The sequence below is a fragment of the Thamnophis sirtalis genome, unplaced genomic scaffold, assembly GCF_051295495.1.
Source record: "Thamnophis sirtalis isolate CommonGarterSnake01/CBP01778 unplaced genomic scaffold, rThaSir2_p1.2 scaffold_3, whole genome shotgun sequence".
Taxonomy (NCBI): domain Eukaryota; kingdom Metazoa; phylum Chordata; class Lepidosauria; order Squamata; family Natricidae; genus Thamnophis; species Thamnophis sirtalis.
The window spans coordinates 142,743,845-142,765,212 of record NW_028261383.1 but is presented as its reverse complement, the minus strand read 5'-3'; the positions used below and the strand labels follow the sequence as shown (position 1 = coordinate 142,765,212).

The window sequence follows — 21,368 nt, the reverse complement described above, 5'->3', positions numbered from 1 at the left end:
ATGCTAAGCTATCTGCTATAAAAAGCAAAAGTTGGAAGGACGAAATAAAAACCAGCTTCTGCCTGGACATAGGGAGATGATCCAGACTTGTGGTAGGAAGGTCCATTACGGTAGATAGCATGACATTGTGTACTTCCTGCATCATCAACTTGTTCTTTTCCTGCTTTGGAGTACTTGTAGCTACTGAGACTTTAAAACTGATCCTCCACAGGGAAGGGGAAATATAGGTAAAAAGATAAAATAGCCAGAAAGTCAGTCCTAGTTTCCTGCAAAATCATTAAATTGGATTTGGCAATTGGCAAATCTATGACTAGAGACGTCTATGCCTTGTCAGCTAGAAATTACTGACCCTGAAGGTGTGCAGCAGGTAGCATATTTGAAGCAAAATGTTACTGAACTTGTTCCCAAATGGGATTCAGGGAAACACAATCTTGAAAGTTTCCTCCAATTCTTACAAGTAAAGTTGAATAATACTGTGATAGGGTGTCTGTTCGATTTCTGATTTTAACAGAAGGACAGAAAAATTACAAAGTTGGCAGAGAGAAAAAAGTTACAAAAGATCTTAAATACTGGAAATAAAAGCCAGTAATACTGGGGTAATACAGAAGAAGACAGGAAAAGCTATCTCAATAATAGCACCAAGGTTCTCAACTATTATTGGGCAAATATTTTGAAGACTTGTGAGCTTCTGTTAAGTTTTTTACAAAGCTACATACTTCATTGCCTGTAGCTCAAAAATGAGCAAGATGTATGAGAATATATATAATTACCAACAATAGTATATATATTTATAAGAGGATTAGCCATGATTTTGGAGGATAGAAAGGAGAGAATAGGACAGCCATGAAGTAAAATGGTTTAAAGCACTATCACAATATTTTAATCTTTCAAGTTATAAATGATAATGAGGTTATTGTGCCAGAAAAAGTTCCCAAAGCAATGTAAACAAAATGAGACAATAATAGAGATATTAAAATTGGTATTACTGGACTGAGGATAAAAGCTATGAGCTTATTTCCATATGTACAATTTTGGTGCTCAATTGGACATTATTTTCAGGAATAGAAATGCTTAATTCCCAGCTGCTTGTTTCCCCTTTCAATTGTGAATAATCTACTTCATTCAATATTTTTTGCGATTAAATTAAGGTGATTCAATATGATTGGCTGATTCTAAGACATAGTTGCTGCCAGTTAAGCTTCCTGCAACTTAATATTTGCATATTAAGCAATAGTAAGAAGCACAAACTGAAGATCAATAGAAGTTAGCAACCCTAAGTGGTATTGATTAGCTATATCCCAAATAGAAATTGATTCTGTAAATTCCTTCTAAGTCAACAGGAGATACTTCCTGAAAATCAAGGTATCAGTCTTCCAAATAGCTGTCCTACATTCTTTAGCTCCTGCATAGACTATCATGGGAATAATGCAAATAAAAGCTGAGAGAATCATCCTACTTAAGAATTAGGTGAAGATGGAGCTATTGCCATCCATTTGATGCCTCAGTCATGGAGAAATTAATAGGAAACCTGTAACCTTAAATGCATTAACAAACATCCTTTGGGCTGTCGTCACTCATAGTATGTATGACCCACAGGTTAAGGAATCTCAACTGAAAGCTACAAGCATCTCGTTCTTCAGATGAACCTCTATGTTCAAGCTTTGGTCTTTGATACTTGGTCTGCTATACAGCACTTTCTCTAACAAGCTCCAAGTCCTTTTGCAAATCCTCTTTCATATGAATTATTGTAAGAATTACTGTGTGGATTTGGAAGTCTGATTTATGAGGTGAGAAAGCATTCTGGGTGTTCCTATATTATATTTGAAAACCTTATTCGTACCATATTGACTTCCATTTAAGGATAATGTACATAAATACTGAGAACTCCCTCAAGAGTTCAAAAAGTTAGTAAAGAAGAGATTCCAGGCAAATGTTCCCCTGCTTTCTGACCTGCTTTTTCCCTCCTTAAGAGGGCCAGGTCCCAGCCTTCATGGCAATATTTTAAGAAACTGGCATATTCATGAGAAGTAATGTGTAAGAAAATCTGGCAACTCCAAAGATATCACGACACCAAAGAAAGCATCAAAACAAAAGAACCTGACAAGCGACAGGGAAAGGATGTGAAGGGAAAGTTCTAGTATTCTCAATAACTTTTTGGCTCTGGTTGAAAGGGAAAATAGAGAAGGAGGTGTGGATTGGGATCTGGTCTGAAGTAATCTGGAATAACCAGTCAAGATATTGACAGGCAAACTGGCACCTGCAACCAGGTATAAAGAGTTCTTTACTCAGATTATAGAGCTATACATAGACAAAGGCACATGGACCACAAGCAAACAGATAGAAGTGGAAAGTAGCTTTAAAACTGACAGTGGAACTCCTCTGCGTTTCAAATCTGATCATGTAAAACTATTCAACACCACCCAATGCTGCTGCCCTACAAAGAGACCTTGACAATTGGCAACTCCAAATCTCAATGAACAAATCCTCTGTCTTATACATTGGCAAAAAAAAAAAAAATCAGAATACCAAGTACAAGCTGGGCGGACACAACCTCATGGATGACTCTCACTCTGTCAAGGACCTGCGAGTACTCATTTCTAATGATGTAAGTGCCAGAGCTCACTGTAACAGCATTGCCAAAAAGGCATTAAGAGTTGTTAATCTAATCTTGTGAAGCTTCTCCGGTAATATTGTATTGCAAACTAGGGCATATAAAAACCTTTGCTAGACCTTTTCTCGAATAAAGATCATCCATCTGTAACCCGCACTGCCTATCAGACATTAATACAATCAAGTGAGTCCAGAGATATTTCACGAGAAGAGTCCTGCACTCCTCTGCTCATAGCAAAATATCTTATACCAACAGGCTTGAAATTTTGGGCTTAGACAACTTAGAACTACGCTGCCTCCTGTCTGCCCTGAGTGTAGTACACAAAATTATCTGCTACAATGTCCTACCTGTCAATGACTACTTCAGCTTCAACCACAACAATACACAAGGACACAATAGATACAAACTTAAGGTAAACTGTTCCAAACTCGATTGCAGAAAAGACAACTTCAGCAACAGAGTGGTCAATGCCTGGAATGCACTACCTGACTGTAGTTTCATCCCCAAACCCCCATAACTTTAACCTTACATGTCTACTGTTGACCTCACCCCATTCCTAAGAGGTCTTTAAGGGGCGTGCATAAGTGCACCAACGTGCCTACCGTCTCTGTCGTACTTCTTCCTATCCATTTCCTGTATTCATAATCATGTTTATACTTATATCTATCTTATACATGTGTGACAAAATAAATAAAATTAAAATTAAAAAAGAATCTGTCTTGAATTAGATAAGTTAGTTTTTATCAGAGGTGAGTTACCCCTTTGGCCACCAAGGAGCAGCACTCAATGCTCCTTTGCATCATGGGAAGTTGAGAGAGAGGGTTTTGTTTTTTTTCAATACGCCTATTTTGATCATTTTCCTGGTCTTTTTATATTTCAAAATGATAGGGAACTGGGCTGTCCACTGTAAGCAATCATGATCCGAAATGCTTCTATGCGGTAGAAGTTACCTAACCTCAACTAAGCAATTCAAGCTGATATTAAAGTAACTTCTATTAGAGCCAGATTTCAAGAATTTCCATAGCTCTAGCATTTACTGATTTTCAAGGAAAGAATTAACATCCCTACTGGACCATTAATGAGGTTTCAGAAATCAAGAATAAATAACAGTGATTTGGGAGGGGGGAATCACAGGAGAAAGCATAATCATAGAGATGACCTAAACTGCTAATTCACTGAAAAAGTCATGAAGTTTAAGTGAGATTTTCTGTTTCAGAAATTCTTATCTCTAAAGACAACTATAATCACTCCATCCTATGGTCCATATGTAGATTATAAGGAGCTCAAGTACCATTTTATGACTCCTTGGCACAGTATGATGTGGTATCGTGGCAATTCAAACCAAGCAAAGATGGTACTTCAAACCAAAAGAACGCCTTCAAAAATTAGCTTCGTCTATTCTATAATTGTCCTGCATTCTGTGTCCCTTAGTTTAAAAAAAAAGTTTCAGCCCCACCCGTTAAAGAATTGGCTGGTCTTGGTCTGAGAGAACTGGCGAGATGAACCAAACATCCACAGAGAAGCATCTCCCTGAAGTTTCCTTCTTTCTGGAATAAATCCGGAGAAATGAGAAGACAAGACTTCTTACTTATGAAAGATGACTTCTGAGTTTAAGGTAGAAAGCCTCCATGGTAACTTTCTTTCTTCCAGTAAGATAAAGAATGGACAGAAATATGAAAATAAAACTTGGGGGAAAAGCAAGAATAGTTGAGTAAACATCTGTTTACTTAAAGATGAAAGATGAGGGGGGAGGGGAAACCCCAGGCCCATATTGATTCTCTCTGGTACAAGAGAAGCAGAGGGGAAAAAATCTGTCAGTCTTTCAAGGATCTGTTAATATAACTGTCAACTAGCAAAGCATCCCTGCCCTGCTCTCAAGTTACCATAGGAAAGGGGGGATGGGAAACTGATGAAATGGCACCTCAGCAACAGACAGATGCACATTCCAGACTTATCTCTCTCAAGGCTGTATCCCAGGGTTACTTACAGTGGCTGGAAGGGAGTGATCTCTACAACCCATGAAATTGCCCTGTTGGCAAATCAAGAATAGTTGAGTAAACATCTGTTTACTTAAAGATGAAAGATGAGGGGGGAGGGGAAACCCCAGGCCCATATTGATTCTCTTTGGTACAAGAGATGACACACCCTTTGGGGGAGGGAGGAAACAGGGTCATGATTGGGGCAGTAAATTATGTGGGGTCAGGGCTGGCTTCACTTGGGTACGTGCTGACATGAAGCTCCTAATGAATGATTGGATTTCTTTTGAAGCTTGGCTCGAGGCTCATGATTTAATTAGAGCATCTGTCAGAACCGTGAAAATAACTTTCACAGTTCCTGTAGTTTTTGTGGGCTCTGCTTCCTGCCCTGGTCTATCTTCAGGGATGACAAGAATGGAGTTAGTAGCAGAAATGCAATGGTTACCATACTCTATCTGAAAAGATGATGTCTGGAATATCAAGGCAAGGTAAGAGGAAAGAGCTCTCTGATTGTTGGAAAGAAAAGACAACACGTGAAAGAAGATGCTGATCTGTGAAAAAAAAGATGGGTTTGATTAAAAATGGACAGACTGGCAAGAAGTGGTTGGCGCTACCTCTTACAACAAGGGTTCCCAACCGGGGGTGCGAGACGATATTCCAGGGGGTTCAAAAACTTGGGCTTAGAAGTTTCAAAGTTATAGTGTCTATGCATGATTATATGCATATTATTTTTCTAAGGGGTGCGAGAATATATCAGAAACATTCTAAGGGTGCAGGGTATAGAAAAGGTTGGGAACCCATGTCTTATGAGAAGCCACAGATGCCACGAAGGAAAGATAGGCAGCCTTCTGAGGGTCATTAGTAGTCAAGAACGTGACGTGATCAAAATCAGAATAGAGTTGGAAGGGACTATGGAGGTTTTCTAGTCCAGCCGCCTGCTCAAACAGGAGATCCTATACTATTTCAGAATTAAGAAGAGACTGTCTGGTCTTTTTTCTGACCCAATGACAATAGGGTCAGAAGGTAAAGTAGGACTATAACCTTTTAAGGTGTTTTGCAATTTGGAATTATATTAAATCAAATGGAAGACATACCACTCTCATTTTGGCCATTTGGCACCCAACTGAGATTGCATTCACACAGTCCCTGGGGTTCTCAAGGCCAAAGACAAGGGATTCAGGAGCTGCATTGAGATCCTGGTGACCACTTCTGCTAAACAGGAGCCTTGGATGCCTTTCACACATGATGGAATCACTGCTTATTAAGGCCATGAGTCAGCACCACTGGAAGTAGGCATTTTTTAAGCTTTTTTTTTGTTCTGCAGTTTGTTGAACCTTGTGAAATAAAGGCAGTTTGATGTTTTTTCCAGATTTCTAGAGCTGCTCCTCTGCTTTCTTTGCCTGCACAACCCTTAATTATATGCTGTGCAGATGAAGGAGAATACCATGGTGATCTTGACCTGTTCTGGTCCTTTCTCCCAAAAAGAGAGCAGAAAAAAATTGCTTATCAGACATTAAAGGAGCATTAAAGAGCTGAACAGGAAAATGTTCTCCTCTCCGTGAATCACAATTTCAAGTGTTAAGGTAGCTTTCTAGCTTCACTTGTGTCTTAAAAGGCAAAATTGACATCACTTTTAAAAGTGAAGTAAAAATTATATTTGAGTGGAAGGAAGTCAAACAGTTAAGAAAGGCTTGAGGCTTCTGAATAAACACTTACTGGATCAGTTTCTTAAAATTACCACTAGAGGGTCAGAAGGCTTATTTTGGAGGGTGTTTTTTTTTAAAGATTCCCTTACAAAATTTGCTTTAAACAATAAAAGACAATGAATCACCTGTTTTATACAACTTCATTTGGGAGCTTGTTTGAGAAGATCTGAAGTCGTAGTCTCCACTTACACTCCCTTGATGCATTTCATTAACTCTCAGAACAACTAAGGAAATGAACACCGGTTGCCATTTAATTTTTTAAAATGCTTTAGTTGCATTGCCTTGTCAACCTTAAAATAGCCCTACATAAAGATGGCCAGCGCTATTCTCCCTTTCAGCACCGATCACCTGAAGCTAACTATGCACCTTCTCACCGTAAGCTCACAAAAGTGAGAACTGATTGGGAAGCCACGCCTATCGCACCTGGATAAAGCAAGTTCCTATCACGATTCTCTTGGGAATCTTTGTAAACCATGAAGGGTGTCTGTAGCCAGCACATAGAATTGTTTAGATTCAACAAGAGCAGTAAAGCAAGGTTATGAGCAAGCGCCTGGCCTTCTTGGATGCTTCCAAGTTGGTGTGCTTAGTGGGCCTTGCAAGTTGTCAGAGCGTGCCAACCTGCAGCCATCTAAGTGTTTGGCAGTGGTAGGGAACCTGGGACCTTCCAGCTACTGCTAAACTACAAGTCTCAACAACACTCTGTAGGACCTAGGAGGCTGGGAGGTTTAATTCCACAAGAGCTGGAAAGCCACAGCCTTTAGAATCAATCTAGACATACATGGCAAATTGGTTCCTAGGGTGGGCTGGCTTTGTGAGTGGTACTTTACAGGAAGGCAGCTTGGTTTTGGGGGGGTACTGGTTGGGGAAGGGCTCTTTGCGGGAGAGGTGAAAAGGAATGTGATACAAAGAGGTGGGAGGCGGTGGAAGAAAAGAGCAGGGGGAAGCCATCTCCACTCCCAAGACCATTGGTGGTTACTGCTGGGACTACCACCAGGCTGTAGACAGATTACAGTCCGAAGGGCAGAGAGAGCTGGCTCAGGAAGCCCGGAACAGTGTGGGAAGGCTGCCAGTGGTAAGAGGTATCATCAACATCAACATCGTAAATAAGGCCAGTGTGGCTTAGTGAGGGAAGAGGGGAATCTGCGACTGGGACTTTTGCAAAGAGGTGAGCTTAGCGCCTCTCTCAGGGGTCCCCCAGGGGACCTTGCTGGGGTGGCCAGCCTCACTTCTCTATCTCAGCTCTCTGCTCCTTCCTTGACTCGGTCACCACCTGCAGGGAGAGAAAAGGGCAAGCCATGAGAGCAGAACAGGGCAGTCCTTCCCCAACTTGGAGCCCCTCGGGAATTTTATGAAGTCAGGTTTCTTTTGGTTGACTGAAATAACAGCAAAACTCTAATTAGGTCTCTGGAGGGTTTGGTTTTTTTTGGGGGGGGGGTTGGTTTTTTGTTTTTTTTGCTGTGCCCTAGGCCAGGGGTCCCAAAACTTGGTAACTTTAAGACTTGTGGACTTCAATTCCCAGTTGAAGTCCACAAGTCTTAAAATTCTCTTTTTAACTCTCCAATTCTGGGAGTTGAAGTCCACAAGTCTTAAAATTGCCTAGGCTTAGGTCCAATCCCCTCAACTTAAAAATCACACATCTGCCCCGAGTTCCTCTTTCACACAAATCTCCAGTATGAACAGATCAGTGACTTGCCTCTCCATCCTGGGTTTCAATGGTTTTGATCAGCACTGTCTTCCGGGTGTGGCTCTCTGCACTTGGATCCGGCTCTGAAACTATGGGGGGAGAGAGGTTTGAGAGAGAAAAGGCTCCGCCTTCAAAGGGCCCTCATTCTTTCCCCATCCAGGGTCATGCAGGGGACTGAGAACTACAACGCCCAAACACCCAGCAGCTCATCTATCTTCTTTCTCTCATACTCCCATCATGAAAGACCGCTGGCTACCAGCTGGGAGAAATTAGAAAGAAAGGAAAGTGGAGAGGTGACGTAGGGAATGAAGCAGCGTTGGGGTTTCTTTCCAAGAAAAAGCAACTGAGGATAAGCAGGAGTGGGCTTCAAAAATGGCAGCAATGGGTTCGCTGCCCCGTTGTTGGGTGGCCATGGCCATGGTGGGCGTAGCCTAGTCGGCCTCCTGCACAACAGCAGGGGGAGGCATATTTTTCACCCTCCCAGGCTCTGGAGGTTGGGCAGAATTGGCCTTCCCCGGGCTCTGGAGGCCCTCCGGAGGACGGTAACAGGCCCATTTCTCAACTTCCGGAACTTCCAGTTGGCCCATTTTTTGCCTCCCCCGAGCCTCCGCACAGGCCCTGCACTTACCTAGCATGATGAACGGGCCGCATGGAGACTCGGGGGGGGGGAGGGGATGAGGAGGCGTGGCCAGCCAGGGGTGGTGTTTGTGGGTTCGTCAAACTGGGCAGAATCCTTGCTAGAGGATCGCCTGGATCCATGCAAACTCCCAGCAGCCTATCCCCTGACGAGACATGATTGCCTACACAACTTGAGATAAGGGAACCTCCAAAACCAAGCTTGTTTCCCTCGAGCCAAAATGCTCCCCTCCAGTTTTTGCTCATTAGAAACAAAGTATGTGCAAAATATGGCCAAAGAGATGCTCGAGTCCACCCAGAATATTGCTGACATCTATGCCCCTGCCACCATCTCTTTCAGAAGCCCATAACTTTGTCAAAGAACACAAAACACATGGGTGCATCGAGGAGCCATTGCTGGCTATTGGCTCACCTGCAGTTCTGATGCTATAGGATGCCATGGATTGGACAGGCACTGAAATCCTGCAGGGAAACATATAAGCCAGTAAGCATTAAAGAAACTTCTACAAGTTAATTTCCAAACTTTCCCTTTTATATGGCTTTCCTGCATCCCTCCCAGAAAAGGAGAAGGTCGCCTTCCTCCTCACATACTCCTATAAAATTTTGTTCAGAACTAGGTAAAAATAAAGACTATCTTTCCCAATGCTGTAGCTGTAACCCAGACAGCTGTAGATAATCCTTCCGGTGCCCATCCCTCCTACTGTCTGAAATACATGCCAGGCATCCCACAAAACAAGACTGGCCTATATTATTCCAGAGACTTTCCTACATATACCTGGTCTGATATGAAAATGCTGAGAGGAGATGGAAAGGAGAACATTAGAGTAAGTTTGGTGGAAACAGAGGAAAGTGCCTACCTATCAGGAAGGTTAGGAAAAGAAAAGACTGGAGACTTTTAGGAGCAAGGAGCAAGACTCATTTGTTTGAATTAAAGTTTCAGGGAAAGGAAATGGGTTGGGTGGGGACAGGAAATTTTGGGATGGTCAGCCTTCTGCAACCTGGTGCTCTCTAGGTGAATTAGAACTGCCCCGCACACAGTTTATGGGCCCCTGTCTATGTGGATTAGGAGCTCTTAAAATTGCAAGTCCCAAGGCTTCTGGAGGGCAATGTGTTGGGGAAGGCTAGATGGAAGACCTTGCAAGAGACTAAAACAGAGGTGGAATGCTCCCGGTTCAGCCAAACCAATAGTGGCAGTGATGGGAGGCTCTGCCCACCAGCCCGGAAGCTTCTGCACATGTGCAGAAGTGTTGCGCACGAGCATGAGCGAATCGGTAGTAAACCGGTTAGCAACCCACCACTGGACGGCACCCACCAACACGGATGTTGTGTTGGAGTGGAAAATGGTGGAAGCCCAATGAATAGCTTTTGTGGTTCGACTTTCATGTCTGCTTCATGCTCAGTTTCTTGGGTAAGTCCTTGTCTGCCCAAAACCAATTAATATTTCCCAGTGTTTTGTATCTTGCCATGCTGCCTGCAGTAGCCACTCAGCGGTGGCACCCGTGACATTCAGAATGTGCCCATGAACCTAAAAGATGAGCAGGGCAGGATCTGACCACTGTTGACCTACCTACTCTCCTCTCCTTCCAACAGCTTGCGGTAGGTGGCAATTTCAATGTCAAGAGCCATCTTGACATTCAGCAGGTCCTGGTACTCCCGGAGGTGCCGAGCCATCTCTTCCTTCATGTGCTGGATCTCCTGCTCCAGCCGCCCCACTGTCTCTTGGTAGGAGCCCACCTCCGCCCCATATTGGTCCTCAAGATCTCGCATCTGCCTGAGCAGGGCTTCGTTCTAGCAAGATGAAGAGCAAGCAGCACCATGACCGAAATCCATGAAATAGGTACACAAATCACTGACCCACCCACCCCAAAAAATCACACTCATTCACAAGCAATTCGCAAAGTGATCCTGAGGGTGCAGTGCTAACCTCTGGCCTCAACAGGCTTTAAAAACAGTTGAGTCCAGATAGCTTGATAGCACTCAAGGCGGCTTCTCTTCATTTTATTGTATTTATTGCAGTTACAATCTGCTTTTCCATCATAAATGGTGCTCAAGGCTACCGACAACCAAATACAAAAATGTGATTAAAACAGAACTGAGTGAAAAAATAAACAGCAGCCATGTTGCTACTGGTGGTATTCATCCAGTTCGGATCGGTTCAGAGGAACCAGTAGTGGCCGACCAACTGCTCTGGCGCTATGCTCTCCTATGCTGTCCGTTTTCTAAGCTGTGCGAGCAAAGCGCATGTGCGGAAGGCCGCATGCACTCACATTTTCGGTGTGCGGCAAACGGGTGGTAAAATTATGTGAAACCCACTTCTGTCCTTAGCCATACCTGTTTCAGCTATTGACAAATCATCCTAAAGCCCAAAAACTGCCTGAAAAAGGTCCTTGCCACCACGAGGAAGTTGCAGAAAACAGAGTCCATTTAGTGATTCTAGAGCCTGGAAGGAGCCATCACCAAGAAGGCCCTTTTTCTATTCCTGTCAAACTTGCTCCACTGAGGATAAAGCAGAGACAAGGTGTTTTCTACCTGAAGATCTTAAAACCCAGGCAGGCTCAGATGAAGGAAGGTGGCTTCTCAAAATCCTTGGTCCTATATCATACAGGGCTTTTTCTGGTCTTTGCCAGAGTCTGCAAATGGCCTACGTAGCCAATGAAGTTGTCATAATTTGAGGGCTGTAATCAATCTTTCCTTTGGGATTTCATCACACAGAGCAGGGTGACAGTATTGTCTGCTGACCTGGGACTTTCCCTCTCTTGTCCTTTGACCTATGCCATCCATCTGCTGCTGACCCAGGTTGAGAGCAGGGTGAATGTTTTACTCACTGTTCCTTTGAGTCCATCCACCTCACAGGTCAGGCTCTGGATCTGACGGCGAGATTCGTTCATCTCCTGTTTGGCCTGGCGAAGGGCCTCGTGATTCCGATTGGCTGCATCTGACAGGTCAGCAAACTGCAAAGAACAGCAATATCAATAGCACTTAGACTTATATACCACTTCCCAGTGCTTTACAGCCCTCTCTAAGTGGCTTACAGAGTCAGCCTATTGCCCCCAACAATCTGGGTCCTCATTTTACCGACCTTGGAAGGATGGAAGGCTGAGTCAACCTCGAGCCTGGTGAGACTCCAACTCCTGGCAGTGTAATGCAGAGTTAACCTGCAACACTGCATTTTAACCACTGCGTCACTACCCAAGAATTTGGGAACATCAAGATGAGGGAAAGAAGGAACCCCCAAATAATTCCTAATCAGACCATACCTGAACTCATCCACAATTATCTAGCTGGAGGGGAATGGATAACACAAGCCCAAAGTCCACACAGAACTCTTCTCACGAGCCTCTTTTTCCTTTGTGGAAATCTCACAGGATTGCCAAGGACCACAGCATTGGACCCATTCTTTAGACAGGTAATCCTCAAGTTACGACCATAATTGAGCCCGCAATTAAAATCATAAGCCATGATGATTGTAAAGCAGGTCATCATTATGACCTTTTTGTGGTGGTCGTTAAGCCAACCTATTGTTCGCTACGCTTGGTTTTGCTGGAAATCAAAAATAAACCCGGTTTCTGACACATGCACCACCAATCTGCAAGACCGTCTTCTGCCGCATACGGTCGATAAGATCGCACAGGATGGGCCTTCTCCAGGTGCCATCAACCAGACAATGTCGGTGGCGGCTCCCCGGGGGAGGGCCTTCTCTGTAGCCGCTCCGACCCTATGGAATGAACTATCCCCAGAGATCCGGACCCTGCCCACTCTCATGGCCTTCCGAAAGGCTATCAAAACCTGGCTATTCCGGCAGGCCTGGGGCTGTTGACCTCATGACTGAGGTCCAGCCCCGACCAGATTGAGTGCATGAAGTGGTTTTTAATCTGTTTTTCTCTGTTTTTTAATTCTTTATTTTTTTTAAAAATGTATTTTCTGTAAGCCGCCCGGAGTCCTTCGGGATTGGGCGGCCTATAAATTTATTAAATACTAATACTAATACTAATACAATCACAGTCATGTGACTGTGGGGTGCTGCAAACAGCCATAATAAATGCGGACTGGCTGCAGGCACCAAAACTGTAAGTCATGTGATGGTGGAGGAGGGGCAAATGTCTGAATCAGAGTCACAAATGTTTTTTTTCAGGGCTGTCATAATTTCCAACAGTTGCTAAGCAACAGGTCATATAAGTGAAAGATTATCTGTAATATTCTACAGCAGTGGCTGGATTTCCCTCAGTGAGGAAAATCTGATACAGGAATCCAGCATCACCAGTCTGATTTATAGCTTTCCCTCTACTTTCTTTGACCCACACCACAACCTGCAAACTATACATTAATGGAGCTCACTCATGACAAGCACCAGCCAAGCCGCACTGTCTAACAGGAGTGCATGCATCTAAACATACATCTAGTCTAGTTTAATGAAAAGAAGGACTAGGGGTGACATGATAGCAGTGTTCCAATATCTCAGGGGTTGCCACAAAGAAGAGGGAGTCAAGCTAGTCTCCAAAGCAACTGAGGGCAGGACAAGAAGCAATGAGTAGAAACTAATCAAGGAGAGAAGCAACTTAGAACTGAGGAGAAATTTCCTAACAGTTAGAACAATTAATCAGTGGAACAACTTGCCTCCAGAAGTTGTGAATGTCCTAACACTGGAAGTCTTTAAGAAGATGCTGGATAGCCATTTTTCTGAAACGGTATAGAGTTTCCTGCCTAGGCAGGGGGTTGGACCTGAAGACCTCCAAAGTCCCTTCCAACTCTGCTATTGTATTGTATCTCTAGAACATCAACCCCCACGGAGATTAGAATGGCCTCCACTCTAGAAATGTGCTGAAGACCTGGTTCTGCCAGTGGGCCTGGGGAACCCAGAGCGGGATGGAGCCCATTAAATGACTTGTGTGAGGTGCAGTCACTGGGGCGGGGAGTGGGGGGTGATTTTAGTATATTTATTATATCACTTCTTTTATTAGTTTTATTGTTTTTATATGGGCTTTTACATTCTGTCGCCACGTGCAAACAGGAGGCAATATAAATTCAATAAATAAATAAATAAATAAATAAATAAATAAATAAATAAATAAATAAATAGCAATGAAGAGGCATTGCACCACATGCCAAGTAGAAGCAGGAGGGGAGGGTCAACCTGTACCCTAAGTGGTTTATTATTTTGCTATATCAATAAGTTTTATGGTGATAAGGAAATTCCTTTTCTACCAAGCAGCTATTTTCTTGATGCATCAAAAGAGACAGCGTTTATTCAGTGCTAGGGCTCCCCCTACTGGCTGGGGAAAACACTGCTCCGATGAATCACAGAGGTGCCTTACTCGAGCCATTTCCAAATGTAATCTCTTTGTCCTGGACTTTAAAAAGTACCTTCCAGCCTCTTTTGCCATGGGACAGTGAGACAGGGCAGCATATAAATCTACCGTAATAAAATCAATAAGGCATCCTGTATATTCCCGTTGAGGTCATCTTCCTTACTCTCTACAACGTTTTGCAATGGCATCCTGTTAATCATGCAGCAACCCCACCTTCTCATCTCACACACACACACACACACACACACACACACACACACAGTTTAGGCACCTTGGATTTGTACCACTCCTCGGCCTCCTGCAGGTTCTTGACCGCGATGCTTTCATACTGAGTGCGGATCTCTCTCAGGGCGGCGGTCAGATCCGGCTTAACCTGCTCCATCTCCACCTGCTGCTGCTGCTGGCTATGTATGCTCACTTGCATGTCGTTCATCTCCTGCAGGCGTCGGGGTGGCGGGAGGAGAGATTGTCAGAAGCACCAAGAAGGGTCCTTATATAGGTAAGCATCACATAGGCTTCCATACTACGCAAACAGGTAGGTGAGATTAGGGACCATAATTCAGTGGCGAAGAATGCAATGCAGAGAAGGCAATCTTGAAAGAGAACTGCTCAGAGATAACATCACTGCTCACATGAAACAGAGATGCCCAAAAGATATATTCCCACTGAGCATTGAAGTGCAAGAGCAGCCATCCCTGCATTACTTCCTCAAGTGAATCTGCCCTGCAAAACTACAGTGCAGACCAGTCATCCAGGCCACACATCCAAGGGTGGGGCTGGAGATGCAGATGTTTTCCTGCCAGGCACCACTAGATGGCCCAGAAGCAACATCTTTGCTGCAGGATTGTCTTAAAAAATAATAATAATCGCAAATCCAAGGGCGGGGAACCGGTCACCTTCCAGATGCTGTTGCACTTCTAGCTCCCAGCATCTCTGACTCTCAAGCGTAATAGATGGGATTGCAGGATCCAGAAGCCACGGGATTTCCTATCCTGGCTACATTAGTCTCCCATCCTCCTCCTTGAGGCACCTACTCTGCTCATTGTGGCACCACCTACCTCCTTCCAACGCTGTTATCATTACCTTTGGGAAGATATACTACTACGGCATGTAGGATGCTTTCCTACGCAGCCCCAAAATGGTCCTGTTTCACATAGAACAGTCTACGATAGTTCAAAAAAAGCCAGCAAAAGGGGCATCAGTTGCACGCCAGCCCACTATCACTCCTTACCTCCTCGTGTAGTTTCTTGAGGAATTCAATTTCATCCATGAGGGACTCGATCTTGCGCTCCAGTTCCAAGCGTGAAAGGGTGGCATCGTCCACATCCTATCAGGGGGGAACAGGAGAGGGTGGGGCAGTGGCGGGAAGGAAAGTCGCTAAGAATCCCAGCAAACTCCCCAACCACTTTCCACGTTAATTTAAGGAGTAAAATGGACAGCAGAGAATGGGAAGAGGGGTCGGCTGGCCTGCTGCTGGCCTGGGATTCCAGGGAGAGAGCCTGCTTCCAGCACAATCGGAAGCTGACGCAACTGCCAAACAGAGAGTTCAAAAACAAGGCTTGCTACTTAAAGCATGCAAAACAAATGTGGACGCTTGCATGCGTTGCCGCGTAAACAAGAAAAGAAAAAAGCATGGCTGTGTCTGCACGCGGCAGGGTGAGTCGTAAATGTGAAAGGACCCGTGCAGGGAGGGGCGTGTAAGGGGGTTTGGGAGCCAAGCATGCCATTCCCTCCTCTAGTGCTCTCCCGTCCGGAAGAGGCTTGGCTCACCTTGCGAAAGAGAACCAGGTTGTTTTCAGCATCTTCTCGCTTGTGCATTTCCTCATCCAGCCTGTAGAGGGCAGAGAGCAGCCCCAAAGCAGAAATTGGGCGAGAATGCTACAGAATTGGTTGCTTTCATCTCGCCTCATGCGGTCCACAACTTTTAAGCAAACTCAGCCCTCACCCACATAATTAAACACGCATCGATACCAGAAATAATATTCCATCTCGTCTCTTTTTTACTTCTGTTTTCAGGAACCGAGCAAAATATAACTGCTTGGCAAATGTGCTATATGGGCTAAGATTCTGGCTGTATTCTTGCTCCCAAGCATTGATCACACTTAGTTCTTAACCTATGAATGTGATATTAAAAGATTACATCAACGTCTCTGCACCCTAAAATAATTGTACTGTGACGTAGGCACTGTTTTTTTTAAAAAAAACCAAATAAGTAACAACCCTGTTCACAGATTCTCTGACCTCTAAGTAAAAGAAGAAGAAAGCACTAGAAATGGGAAAGAGCAGAGATGCAGGTGGAATAAAGTTAAGTAGCTTGAAATTTGATTTTAGAAACCATTTTCATTCCATGCTCCTTGCAGAATTAATAATCTATCGCAGTGTTTCTCAACCTTGGCAACTTGAAGATGCATTCGCTGGCTGGGGAATTCTGGGAGTTGAAGTCCGGACATCTTCAAGTTGCCAAGGTTGAGAAACACTGATCTATCAAACCATTTGGAGTAAAAACTGAAGCATCTGAAAAATGTGGATTTTGGAGGATAACTTCTTTTTTTTTTCCCCTGTCCCAAGAGGGCAAGTAAGATGGGGAAGGAGGAGGAGAATATATTGGAAAAGAGGCTGTCCGGTAATATTTTGTGTGTTGAAATGAGTCTAGCTGTCTCTCTTCCAAGATTTGGAATCTAATATTCATCTCTTCTTTCCTTCTTCCCACCTCCCCATCTGCCACAGCACGAGCCCTGCCAGCTTGGAGGAGAACCAACCACACTTCACTTATGCCCAAGGGAACACAGTCACACTTCTCTTCCACTTGAATATAAATATGCATGACAAATAAATGAAAAAGCAGAAAAAACGGTTCTGCTGCAAAGAAGCAGGCTCTTGCAAGGCCACTGACTGGGTTCCTATTGTCCGTCGTTTTATCCCTGGAGTTTGCAGCCTGGCTGCAAACCATGAGTCTTTCCTTTGCCCACTTGAATGGATTCCCCCGTGTCCTCTGACAGCCATTCAGAGAGATCTCCAACCAGAGAGAGTCTCCTAAGGGTGTCCTCTGCTCCATCCCTTCCCTGAGCTTCCCAGATGCCACAAAAGAGATTGCCACCAAGCCAAACAAGTGGTGGAGTTCCATCTGGGCCAGAAGGTTCCTCCCTCTTCCCACCCACCCCCACCCTTCTCTCCTCCTGCCCCACCCCATCTTTAGCCCAGCCTCCTCTTTCCCAAATGCCTGGTTTTCTTGCCTTGCTGCCCTTTCGACAGCCTCTCCCTCCCTCCTCGACAGCCTCTCCCTCCCTCCTCTCCATCACGTCATGTCTACCAGACTCATCCCCACCACACCCTTCTCTCCCCTTCCACCTCCCCCTCCTCCAAGCTCATCTCAAGGACCTCTTTTCTATGCACAGCACACCCACCCCATCTGCATCTTCTCTCCTGAGCCCCAGTCCAAGGCTGGGCAGCTTCCTTCCACTTCAACCTCTGATATACAAAAACTCTTCATTATGGTGAAACAGGGTCTGCCTGACAGCTATCTCCTCTTCTTCTTTCTTCTTCTTCTTCTTCTTCTTCTTCTTCTTCTTCTTCTTCTTCTTCTTCTTCTTCTTCTTCTTCTTCTTCTTCTTCTTCTTCTTTTTCTTCTTCTCCTCCTCCTCCTCCTCCTCCTCCTCCTCCTCCTCCTCCTCCTCCTCCTCCTCCTCCTCCTCCTCCTCCTCCTCCTCCTCCTCCTCCTTCCTAAATGCAACACTTCCAGAGACCCAGAATGAGTCTGGGACACAGTTGCCCACAAAGGAAAGTCTCCCTACTACAGCGTTCAGAGGAGTTTACTCTTGCTTAGCAACACAGCCAACTTTTTTTCTTAATAAACCGGATTCCTGACCCAGGAGATCCAAGTCATTAGATTCCTTTATTTTATTATCCTTTATCCTTTTATTCAAACTACACTCATTTGCTTTCTCTATACCGGTAGGCAGCAAAGAAAAAGAATCCATTATTATGCATCCATTATTCAGCAGGTGCATACATTATTCGGCTCCTACTAATTTATTCATCACGTTGCAAAGTGCGGAGAGCCATACATTTTTACAGATCGCTTTTTCATTTCCCTTCTGTGCCCTTCTTAGGGCCAGCTGATCTCTCCTGTAATCGATCACCCTTCTCTCTGGGAGTCCATCCCAACTCCTCAGCTAATAACCCACCATTGGCAAGAAATCCTTCCTTTTTTCTCAAAGACAGGGAGTTACCTGAGTCTTCTGAATATGAGGTCAAGGAAAAGCACTCTGCATACGCTTAAGAGGCATTCTCTTTTAATGCTGCAGACATGATTTTTCAGCAAGCTGGACCCATTCAGCCCAATTTAAAAGCCGACTTTCCCTCTCTATTTGGACACCCCTCACTATTCCAATGCAAGAGAGCGAATTTTCTATACTTTTCACCCATTCGCTCCATCGGCCCTACCTCTCTTCTAAAGCCGGACAGAGAGCTCAAAGTTTCATTCCCCGGCCCCTATTGGGCTCCCCCACTGCACCCCGAGTTATCCAGCACTGGCTCCGTTTGGGGGGGGGGGGGAAGCAAGGTGAAATTCAATTTTTTTTACTGTGGCAGGGTGAGGATATTGCAAAATCCCCATTCCCACCCCACTCTGGGGCCAGCCAGAGGTGGCATTTGCCGGTTCTCCCAACTACTCAAAATTTCGGCTACCGGTTCTCCAGAACCTGTCAGAACCTGCTGGATTTCACCCCTGGTGGGGGGGACTCACCTCTGCTTGAGAGCGGCCAAGTCCTCGGCTAGGTTGTCCCTGTCGACTTGCAGGCGGTCTCGGTCCTTGCCCAGCGAGTCGACTTGCCGGCGCAGCTCGCGCAGCTCATCCTGGAAGAGGTCGGAGGCGCGGGTGGGCTCCTTAGCCCGGGACTGGCCCAGCTCGGTCAGCAAGGCGGCGTTCTGCGTCTCCAAGTAGCGCACCTTCTCGATGAAGCTGGCGAAGCGGTCGTTGAGCTCCTGCAGCTCCTGCTTCTCGTTGCTGCGGGTGGCCAGGAACTCCTGGTTGAGGGCATCGGCCACCGAGAAGTCCAGCTTCTCGGCGCTGTAGGCGTAGCGCTGCGGCGGCGGCCCGGCTAGCATCGACTGTGCGCCGGTGCGCAGGAACAGGGCGCTGCCCCCGGCGCTGCTCCCGCGGTAGGAGCGCAGGGAGGCTCCGGCGGATGGCACGCTCAGCAGCCGCGTGGCGGACGAAGCCGAGGCCAGGCGGGACGAGGAGTAGGGCATGGGAGACAGCATGGGCGAGGGCCCGAATGTGCGGCGGTAGGAGGTGGCGCGGATGCTGCTACCGGAATGGCTCATGGCTGCTAGCTGGGCTGGGGCTCCGAGCAGGTCCGAGCAGTGGGTGGCGAGGAGCAAAAGGTGATGGATCCGGGGATGCTGCTTTATAAACGATCGGTCGGGGATCGGGGAGGAGGGGGGGGGAGCGGCAAGCTCCTCCTCTCCCTTGCATGCAGCCTAGAACTCCGCACTGCAGCCCGTCGACTGGGGGAAGGGACAGGCACCCACCCAGCCACCGCCGTCCTGCCAAAGGCGAGGGGGAGGAGGAGGAAGGCGATCTCCCCCAGCGGCCCGCCCTGCTCCATCTCCAATCCAGGCGACCCGGGCCACCCTGGTGCCCGCCAGAAGCGCCCCCCTGCTAAAGTCCGCGACGGCGCGGCGCTTACTTGGGAGCAAGTGTCCGCTCGGCTGCCTCTGGGACGCCCCCCCCCCCCCCGATTCGCGGGGATTTCCTTTTTTTCTGGAAAAGGGAAGGGGGAGAAGAGAGAGTTATGGGGTTATTGGGCGCGGGTGGGGGTCTTGCCCCCATCTTGGCAGGAGGAAGAGCACCTCCTGACGTCTCTTCTCAGTTCTGGAGTTGGAAACAGACGCAGCGGCTGAATGAATGAATGAATGAAACCGGTGTTTGAGGCGGAAGAGCAGGGCAGGAATAAGATAGCCTTCATATTAATGAACTTGTACCTTTGCAGGGAGGCGCAGTGGAGGAGGGTTTTTTTATATATATAGCTCCCTAAAACTGCGCTTGACTTTGCAAAAGAAAAGGCATCCTCGGTAGCCTTCGCATCGCCCATAATCATTCTGCAGTAGAAACTGTATCCTTTTTGATACGGGAATATTCTGCTCTGGAATGGAAAATAAGTGTATTCGGTTCTAGAAAAGGCACAGCGGAGAGTGAAAGGCTGGGCTAACCCTTTTTGCCTATGGTGATTTATCTCCTTCGCACATTGTGTTTTCTGCCTTTTGCCTGCCACCAAAGAGCTTTCCAGGAGCGATTCATTTGTTTTGTCACGAGTGTATACGATAATAGATACAGGTACGTACAAGATTATGATTGCATGAAAGGGATACGAATAAATGGGGCTGTTAGGACAGGGACGGTAGGCACGTTGGTGCGCTTATGCACGCCCCTCTGGCAGAAACGGATTCACGCTCAGTAAGGAGAGAGGTTTGGAAGAGAAGCTGGGCCGCCGCCCAGCGTGTCCCATCGCTTTGAGAAAGAGGTTTGGCTCACCGGCACTGCATGAAACTCTGGACATGGATTCGGTGCACACAAAAGATGCAAGTCATGGGCAATGCAGGCAACTGAACTTCGACAGCACACACCCACTTTACCGGAGACATCAGGTCTAAAAGCTTTCCTTCTCCCCCTGGTGGCTGCGGAAAGAAATTGCAAAAATTGAGATGGATTTAAAAATGGAGAACTTAGCATATTGTCCCAGCCTAGATACTCTCTCTCTCTCTCTTTCTCTCTCTCGCTCTATAAATATATATGGATGGACACATCCACACACATAATTGCTAGATATACTATCATCCCACACCTTTAAATACTTGTTCTTGTGTGGTGTCCTTGGTGCTCTCTAGTTGTTTTCTGCAGACATTTCATTACCCAATTATTTTCCTGTACTCTGCCCAGACAGATACCCTCTGTGAAAGTGCTGGGTGGTTCTTAAATATGACGAATGAAATTAAGTAACATCATCCGTGTTTGAAGGCAGTGGGGTTGCTCTTTGTTTACATAAAAGGGGCAACAAGGGAACAACCAAGCCCAGAGAGCACCGAAGAATCCCTGAGCTGCAAATATTCTCTGAGTACTTGTTCTTGTTTTCCTCTTCCTATGCATTTGCTGCTCATTTCTTGTCAGGAGCCTTGATGCGATGATGAAACTGAGGCTGGACCTTGTAGCCAAAGCCCAGGTCCTGACAACTTCCAGATTTATTTGTTTACTTGTCAGGAGATAGGCTTGATAATTCTGGGCAATTTCCAGCAAACACAATAAAATAGTAATAAAAACAAATTATTAAAAGCACTAAATCTTCTTAGGGAATACTGTTAATAAAAACTGTTGCTATGATCCAGCAAATCTGAAGCTCTCTCATGAAGAGGGCCTGTTTTGCTGTTATGACAAACACCACCATGGATAGA

At 45.7% G+C, this 21,368-nt stretch overlaps 1 protein-coding gene across 1 annotated transcript; it reads right to left on the bottom strand.

The window, feature by feature from the left end:
• Positions 1–6,488: 6,488 nt before the first annotated feature.
• PRPH (peripherin) lies at positions 6,489–19,244 on the bottom strand. Its single transcript, XM_014063512.2, has 9 exons — positions 18,664–19,244; positions 15,690–15,750; positions 15,151–15,246; positions 14,191–14,355; positions 11,439–11,564; positions 10,181–10,401; positions 9,026–9,075; positions 7,987–8,066; positions 6,489–7,563 (listed from the first exon to the last, which is right to left on the bottom strand). The coding sequence occupies exons 1-9, from the start codon at positions 19,242–19,244 to the stop codon at positions 7,516–7,518; spliced, it is 1,428 nt and encodes a 475-aa protein (XP_013918987.2). The 3' UTR covers positions 6,489–7,515.
• Between the last annotated feature and the right edge of the window lie 2,124 nt (positions 19,245–21,368).

Bases quoted from the DNA above. Each gene is read 5' to 3' on its own strand.
- PRPH (XM_014063512.2), bottom strand. From the start codon at position 19,244: ATGAGCCATTCCGGTAGCAGCATCCGCGCCACCTCCTACCGCCGCACA. The intron at 15,247-15,689 runs GTGAGCCAAGCC...CCCCCCTGATAG, and splicing joins ACCTGGTTCTCTTTCGCAAG to GATGTGGACGATGCCACCCT. The intron at 9,076-10,180 runs GTAGGTCAACAG...GTTTCCCTGCAG, and splicing joins TTGGAAGGAGAGGAGAGTAG to GATTTCAGTGCCTGTCCAAT.